The sequence below is a fragment of the Populus euphratica genome, unplaced genomic scaffold (genome assembly GCF_000495115.2).
Source record: "Populus euphratica unplaced genomic scaffold, PopEup_1.0 scaffold6.1, whole genome shotgun sequence".
Lineage (NCBI taxonomy): Eukaryota > Viridiplantae > Streptophyta > Magnoliopsida > Malpighiales > Salicaceae > Populus > Populus euphratica.
The window spans coordinates 1524518-1533427 of NW_011499849.1; the positions used below are offsets into that span (position 1 = coordinate 1524518).

At 33.5% G+C, this 8910-nt stretch overlaps 1 protein-coding gene across 1 annotated transcript; it reads right to left on the bottom strand.

Moving 5' to 3' along the window:
- Nucleotides 1-1170: 1170 nt before the first annotated feature.
- LOC105120484 (Di-glucose binding protein with Kinesin motor domain-containing protein) lies at nucleotides 1171-7651 on the bottom strand. The gene is made up of 19 exons (XM_011018694.1): nucleotides 7388-7651; nucleotides 6957-7261; nucleotides 6695-6866; nucleotides 6526-6596; nucleotides 6245-6428; nucleotides 6057-6166; nucleotides 5864-5963; nucleotides 5710-5796; nucleotides 5402-5578; nucleotides 4600-4876; nucleotides 4274-4435; nucleotides 3883-4098; nucleotides 3762-3799; nucleotides 3139-3302; nucleotides 2795-3046; nucleotides 2648-2713; nucleotides 2098-2172; nucleotides 1952-2017; nucleotides 1171-1841 (listed from the first exon to the last, which is right to left on the bottom strand). The coding sequence occupies exons 1-19, from the start codon at nucleotides 7458-7460 to the stop codon at nucleotides 1371-1373; spliced, it is 3066 nt and encodes a 1021-aa protein (XP_011016996.1). The 5' UTR covers nucleotides 7461-7651; the 3' UTR covers nucleotides 1171-1370.
- Between the last annotated feature and the right edge of the window lie 1259 nt (nucleotides 7652-8910).

Sequence of the window (8910 nt, forward strand, 5' to 3'; positions counted from 1 at the left end):
AAATATTATTATTTAAAACATATAAGATGTAAAATATCAAACAAAAAAAATCCCATCCAATTTTTAAAAATTGAGATAAAAAAAGACAATGCAATGATATATATATATATATATGTATGTATGTATGTATGTATTAACTCGGACCACAATTCTTTTCCCTACTAAATAGAATTAAAATAAGAATTCTTAAACCACATGCCAAACTTACTTTTACTAGAAACCTTTTTTATGTCATTTGGTCCAAAATGGAAATGAAGTAATCGAAATAAAAATTATAAACATAGAATAGCATCTTAATTTTAATATTATGTTAGGAATATTAATAAAAAAATCCTAGCAAAATTTAAGATTTTTAATGTCTTGTTTTTTAATATAAAAAGGAAATATTAAATAATTAATCATATAAAATTTAAAATTTTTAATATCTCATTTTTAAATAAAATAAAATTAATAATGGTTGTAATAATAATATAGTAATAAAACCAACATATATATATTAAAAAATAAAATTAATGCCACCATCACGAAGGAAGTTACAGAGAAAGAATGTGGTGGTGGTAGATGAAAAATGATGGAGCTTGTGAAAGAGTGGTTGATGGTGATGCAATAAATATAATAATAATATTTTAATAAAAAATATTATTATATCATGAGTCCATTATTAATAATGATTGTGGGGTAGTAGTTAAGGTGATAATAATAAAAATAGTTAATATATATATAGAATCAAACATATAATCTCATCGTCAGTGTCTCATCTTATATTATTCTTGTCCCTATAGCATCAATACACTGTGTCTATTAGGCTCAATTCACAGAGTTCATAAATTTATTTTGAATTTCGAATAGTAATTTTATTTGGGTTTCTCGGGAAACTTTCAATCTATGATCTTCCGTTGTTGATTTTCGAAATCTGGCAAAGAATTAAAATAATCTCAGAATTGTTGTAAAGCGATTCACATAAAACCCTATTAAGAATGCAGAAGGCACTGCTCTATTTAATATTATTAATTTGTTTTTAGTGAAGTTATACAGTGCTTATGTCAACCACAATCAAGATTGGATTGCATTTCTTTTATTATTATTATTATTATTATTTTGTAAACACCGTCACAAATGAAGAGATGGTTTTGAAAGATCTAATTTAATATGTTAAACACCACAGAAAAAGAATAGTAAAAAAAATCCAGACACTTCTTTTCACATATATGCTTTCATTAAATCACTTTCATTTCTCTAAATGAGAAATTGCAAGTACATTCAAACGACCTTCACCTAATCTATGTTCTGCTAACATATAAGAAAGGGCTTGAAAAGAATCATCACTGGCAGTTTTACAAATCACATTAGCTGGAAAGGCAATAAAACTTTCACCTCAACCAAACTTTGAATTTGTTATCCCTTGCTCCTGCACCTTGATCTTTGTTGATTCTGTTTGCAGTATTGGAGGTTGTCTTCTGAGCAGCACGAATTGATTTCGAACTTGAAATCTTTGCTGATGCTCTAGAAGAGTCAAGATGCTTTGCCTTGCTTGATTCAGTTGGCAATCTCTTCTTCTCGAGCGAAGAAGCTGATACCAAGAAATTATTCTCCGTCCCTCTGCTCTTAATGTCTCCTTTCCTCCTCAATTCACGGAGGGATGTATTTCCCTGGAGTAAGCTAGGCTCTTGGTTTATTGTTCGGTTCGTGGAGTTTAAGCTTTTTTGACCAAGTGGATCAACGTCATATATGTTTTCCATTCTTGACAAAATTGGAGTGGCTTCTGACTTTTCAGCAGAGGGTGGCCTTGGCAAACAATCTCCTTGTTCATGTTGTCTTAGCTCTTCTCCAAGAACGTTGATCTACGTAAATCATGGCAAAAATATAATTGTTACATCGTAATGGCCAGAACTTTTTACAAAAATTATATAGAAACATACATTAAAGAAAAGAAGAAGAAGAAAGAAAAAACCTTGTGTTGAAGTGACTGAGATTCGGAATTTTCTTTCTCCCATAGTTTGTTTTCAGCTTCCTTCAACTACAACACAACAATAATGGTGTTAACCGTGTGCTAGATTGGTGGATTTTCATAACAGCAGACAACAGTGTAAGCAGCACCTTTTGTTGGAACCTCTTTGTATGAAGCTCGAACTCCTGTGTTCTCTCTTTCATTCTGTTTTCAAGCTCCTTGACCTGTATAACACAAGAAAAATAACTATTCCAACTTCAGCACCTAAAACTCTCTATCAGTCTGACAACAAAATGAAGAGTGTTTCCTTTTTTGTTCACAACATGAAAAATCAACGTATAATTGACAAAAGGAATCACAAACATAATGATTGGCATTGTTCAAGTAAATATTTAGTACACAAAAGTGCTGCTGGTCAATCCCTGCCATCACGTTGAAATCCAGTAAATGTAGATTAATATGAACCATCATGATTAGAGGAACAACATTATTTGAAGATCCACTAAATCTAAGACCTCCATTTTTCAAGTATTAGTGCCCAGTGTCTGCCAGTGGGGGATGGTGGGAAATTGGTGTCTCAAACTCAAGATAGCGGGGACTGCATTCAACCACTTCGATGTACCTCTCTTGTCCTAATATATTTACTCATGCAGTCACACAACTTCAAAATTTTCTATTGTACTTTAAGATTGTAAAAACCTTGCAATGAAGATTCATAGACGCTGCTTCTTCCTGCTCTTTCAGCTTCTTCTCAAGCTCGTTGACCTATGAAAGGCATCGGAGTCAATTGCCAGATTATTATTCAAAGAAACGATATGAAGTAAAACCGTTTATCTAACAAGAAACCTTCTGCTGGAAATCTGAGCAAATTTCTTCCTTTTCCTTCTTTCCTTCTGAAAGTTGTAACAGCTGCTTCTCTAGCTGCCTGCATAACTCTGTCTTTGATGCAAGTTGACTCTCTAGTTCGTTGACCTTTTCCTGTTGGTTTTTGAAAAGCTGATCCTTGACTTTGGCCTTACCCTCTACATTTTGAAAACCCTCTTCTAGCTTGCGCATGGCATCATCTTTAGATCTCAATTCTTGCTTTGCTTTGTCAAGCTTCAAAGAATTCACAGAAAGAATAAAACCTAGTTGATCATCCTTTCCTTTCATCAATATAATAAAATGTCTGTTACTATCTATAAGCTTACCAATGTTTTTAACTTTTGAAGCTCTCCCATATCAATCTGCTTCTTCGCAGGACCCAACTCAACCCCTCGAACCCGAGTTGCAAAGTTTAGAGAACTTAGAGTCTCTCCTATGTCATGATCAGAAGGGCTGATTTGAACTAACATAAGGGTTTTCGAATCACCTCCTGGAAAACATGAAGGTTTAGGATGATTATTAATCTTATTATACTATAAAAGTCTTAAGCATTTGAATAATTTTAAGTGGTGTTCATGACAAGAAACCACTTGGAAGTGTTTTCTGAGCATATAGCTTTTGCAGCCGAACTAATGCATCCCAGCACTGTATAGTGTATACACCATATATTTTACAGTATTTCAATGCTCTTTTACTTGTCAACGATGGAAACATACAAACTTAATGCATCTATTGTATTCTATGTTCTAACCATTTTTTATCCCTTATATCATTGTCAGTGATGCATCATTGGCTATAATCGCTCCTTTTGCTTGGAATAACTCATTTTAAAACAAAAATTATTACTTTGATATGTTGTCATGAGTAAAAGAATATTTGCAATGCTAATAGCTGATATATTAGAGACTCTGATACTGGATACGAACTTATGTTTCTTGTAGCTACTTACCCAACGAATCCTGGAGTAAATGTGTGAGCTTCGAGTTTCTGTCAAAAACCAAAAGAGGAAGTCAGAATAATTTAATTTGCAAGCCATATTTGAATATTACACATCAAGATTCAAAGGGAACCTGTATGGAATATGACTACTCTTATTTGCCAAACAAGAAATAACATCCCCAAGAGCTGAAAGTGATCTGTTTATATTTTGAGCTTCCTTGAGTCGTTCCCCTTGAACATCTGTTTTTGCCAGCCTCTCACTGCCTGCCAAGTCCACAAGCCATAGCTTGCTCATAGTGCACTCATCATTTACCAAGTTCTTTGCTCTGACCATTGTGCAAAGCATGCTAAACACATAAAAATATGGTAATGTCAATATATACGTAAATTTAACATTTTATTCTGTTAACATAAAGCTTGATAGTAAAGAAATGAATTGCAGTAAAAATAATATAGAGAGAGTTCCATCAATGAACACTTAAAACTTAAGCATGGCGAAACCAAGTTCAAATAGGCACTGACCAATGAGATCGGCTACTACGTTCATTCACATTGTTTGACCCCACGGCCCTTGCATTGCTTCCAGCCTGCAAAACATCCCAGACCTGCTTAATATTCTCGACCTTTGCTTCAACTATCCCCGGAACATGCTGGACCCCATCAGATACTTGTTTTATATCCAACCTAAAACACAAATATATTCTTAGACGAGATCTTGTTAATTTGACAATTGCATGGAGAAAACAGCCATAAAATATCAGTACGATCAAATTACAAAGCCAAATTCCTTCTCAACCAACTTTTTTTTAAAAAAAAGTTGAACGAAATTTGTAGGACAATGATAATACCTCTTTGTTGTTGTTGTTGAGGTGGCTAGCAAGTCTCTGATTTGTTCATTGTAAACTTCAAGTACGCTAACAGAAATGTCATATGTGACAGTTTCTTTCCTTTCCTCAGCAATTTTAAATAATTGATGTAAAGTTCGGTAGTTGACTCCTCGGTTTTGCTTGGTACCTTCCATAGTGAAAGTCTTTCCGGTTCCAGTTTGCCCGTACGCAAATATGCAAACATTGTAACCATCTAACACGGAGGTCACCAGAGCAGAAGCATCCGCGAAGACATCAACTATTTTAGTTTAAAAAACAATAGTCAACATGTGAACCTTTTCGTTTCACCCTAAGAAAAATAAATTGAATAAATAACCAATTTGTCCACTATTTGCCGTCCAAAACTAACCAAACTACAAGTTACATAGTTTTGAAGGACATTTCTCTGAAGCTGCTCTGTTCAAATTCAATAAAAGGCTGGTCATCACTCTTCTCTCCATTAGAAAAATAGGGTTCTTATGCTTACTATAGAACTTATTGAAGAGATAAAATATTGAAGTGATCATCAGAAAGACTAGTAAAACTAGGTTGCACCTGGAAAATATAAATGCATTCAAAAATGGATTATGTATAATAAAAGAAGCATGCACTGTGTGTATTGTTAAAGTTCAAAAGGAGTTTTTCAGAGAAACAAGAAATCTTTTACTATAAACATCAACCAAACCAGTAGCAGTGGATTACATGTCACAAAACCCAAGTACTGTTCAGTAAGTTGACAGTTGAAAAAAAGAAAGAAAAGAAAAGGCATTTCAGAGGTGCATGCCTTGATCGTCCTTGGGAGCGTAGACTCGATCAAATTTGAAAATTTTCTTAGTGGAGCCATTTGTAATTACTGTAAGATCACCATCCTTAGCAGCACCAAAATCTACCACTGTTTGACAGCCAATTGACATCTCCTCCTTAGTCAACGGGCGGCACCTACAGAACACTCTTATGTTCCCTGAGATATTAAATAATAATAAAAAAAGAAGAAGAAGAAGAAGAAGCAGAAGCAGAAGAAAAGAAAAAAACTTAGAATGGTTCAATCAAGAAAGAGAAAAAATGAACCCGAGTTTAGAATATTAAGTATACCCTTTGCCTCCAGCGCTTGGTTATAAAGCTTCTTACTCTTTGCCTGCTCTTCATTTAACTTCAGTTTGAGGTCTTCATGTTGCGCAACTGCAATTCAGAAAAATCTTACAATTTTTTGTCTATCAATTTAATTTTACAGTTGATGCAAGATTACCTATGTCTCGAACTGCAATTATCATCTTGTTTAATTCAGGAATTGTATTGGCACACGCATGAGCTTCATGGAAGAGTTGAGAGTGCTCTATCTTCATCATCTACGAATGGATCAACAGATGGTATTATCACAGATATACAAATTGATTTCCAAACATTTCCACATAACATTTGTCATTCAAAAAGTAATTTACCTTTATTTTCTTTTCAAAATCATCAATGGCTGCAGCCCACAGTTTCTTATCACACTCATATCGTCTAGAAACATCTCTCAATTCTGCTTTATGCTTTTGCATGTCTTGATCTAAACAAACATCAAAACCTGGTCAGCGTCGCTTCAGTTTCTAGTAACAAGCCTCAAATCCAATTGGGTCTATATTACCTAATTGCATATTTCTGAAGAACCTGTTGTCAAGTTCCATCCTAATCTTCTCGAGTTCCTCGTTCGCCGCAGTCAGTGACATCCAGGCCTCGTGGCATTCATCTGTCTTGAGTTGGCATTGAGCCTTCAATTCCTCTATCTTCTTTTCATATCTTGCTAAAGAGTTCGTCCTCATAACTCTATTCTGCAGTCCACATCAATTTAAGGCTAAGTTTAAGCAAAAACTCAAGTCTTCACTTCAAATTTCAAAAAACTACCCGTCAATACAAATTGCATCTCACCTGATCAGATGAAACTTTTACCTCAGCGGCGCAATTGTTACACTGTAAAAGCTCCTGTTTAACCGATGATTCTGCATTCAATTTATAAGATAGGAAACACCTGAGTCTCGTAAACGAACCTAAAAGGACGGACCAATATGGCTATATAAAACGGAAACGATAGCTTTACTTCGCAATTCAGTCGCCTGCTTTATATAGATCCCGCTAACTATTGGGCTCCCTACAACCCCATCAAACCTCATAAAAATCACCCCATCTTCCCCGACAGAAACCCTAACATCCACCACTTGCAACGGTTTGTTGGCACCAACAAAAGAGTACACATCAAGCTCTGATATAACCTGCCATTTTTTTTATAAAAAAAAACTTTCTCGTTTTAAAACAAATAAATTCATCGAGAGAGAGAGAGAGGGAGGACTGAGTGCACTTGCCTTCTCTTCTTGAATAAAGACATCAAAGACTCTCATTCCTTTAGGACCATTAGTGTAAACTATCTCTGCAAAATGAAGATCAACCAAATACTCTCCAGCCGGCATGTCATTGAACGTGTATCTCAAGTTGGTACCAAACCTTGCTGATTGATAAACAGAAGGTATATCACCACCATTGATTATGGTCTCATCTGTTCTTATAACATCTCCACCTTCAAAACAGCAATCTTTCTCAATATCAAGATTGATATCCCCCTCTTTCTTTATACCCCCGCCTCCCGCGTTTACAAATATGACTGGCCTCTCTGTTTCAAGAAACACAAAAACTCATGCTTATACCTTTAATCTTGAAGTTTATTGTTAATAATACTTGTAACATTTAAGAAGGAAAAAGGAATGTTTAGTATTCATTTAAAAAAGTAAAATAAAACCTTTGAAATTATTGGTGTTTGTTAACCCTGACTGGATCGATCTCGAACCCGAAACGCACAGCATGGAATCCATGAAATCTTGGCCGTCAATTGGGAAAGTGCCTATCTTCTTGTTTGCGGGATTTTGGTCACGAGGTGTCTTTTAGGTTTAGAATTTCTGGGATCTGAGAGAGAATTCTGTATAGTCTGTTTGTTTGGAAGAGAAAAGGGAAAGAGAGCTTGGAGCGTGTTTAATTTGTTATGTTATGCGCTTTCTTTTTCCGCTCGTGCTGATGAGGAAGGGAGATCTTAGGTTTTCAAAATTCAAATTTATATGACCGTTAATTTTTACTCTTTTGATTAGTGGACCGTGGATGAGAGGGTTAGCGACCCGGCCCCAAAATTATACTTCCTTTCCTTTTCTGTTTTTTTTTTAAAAAAAAATGAGGTAAAATTATAATAATCCCCTATGAAAATTTGAAGGTGTCAAGGAAAATAGTGTAATCTAGTAGTTATTTATTGAGTTTATCTTAAAAAAATGCAAAAAAAAAAAAAAACTAAGCCTATAAGCCACTAAAAATAATAAGAATATTTTTCATCTAAGATTTTTCTTTTCTAATTCTATCTATTTTTTTCTTTAAAGGATGTCCATAAAATAATTAATAGGATATATTAATTACTCTTTAAGAACCATAAATTTCTTACCTATTTGAAACAATATGAAATTGCATGACTCATTAAATGTTTTGAAAATAATTAAATTAAAAAATACATTAATAATTTGAGAAAGGAAGTTAAAGAAATAGAATAAAACTAAAAGGTGAATTTTATGTTGCTCATCCATTATATTAAATAATTATCATATTCATTTAATTTTTGAGATAAAACTCAACCAATCAGATATTGGGTTTGCTATTTAAAAATCATCAGTTTGGATCTTACAAATATTAGAGTCACTATATGCATGTATATTTGTTAACTTTAAGACCCATAAAATTAATCGAGATATCTGCAAGCTAGCCTGAACATCCATATTAATCTAAAAAATAAATTATCATATCCATTCATATTTTGATAATTGTTTTTTGTTAATTTAAATAGTAATTAAGAATTCTTGGACATAAAATATAGCTTTTTTCAATATTTTTTTAAAATGTGGACTGTGGAGAGGTGTTTATCATAATCTCAATTTTTTAATAGTTTTTATAATTTCATAATAAATCAAAGAAGCTGATGTGATGATTTCAATAAAACAAAATCTAATTTTTACCTCCACCATAGAATAAATAAATGACACCATCAAATTACATGTTTATTGAGTGTTTTTTTTTTTTACCATAAATCATGATGTTTGGCTTGCCATATTTGAGGACATATTATTTTATAAACAATAATCATTTTTTTTTGCACTCCACTTTACCTGTTTGTTTCTCCTTATATAGTTGTGTTTTTTCTTTATTCTTTTACTTGTCTAGATATTCAAGCCATTTATTGTTGCCATTGCTGGTTCCCCTGCCTATATTCATAATTTTTGTTTCTCAGGT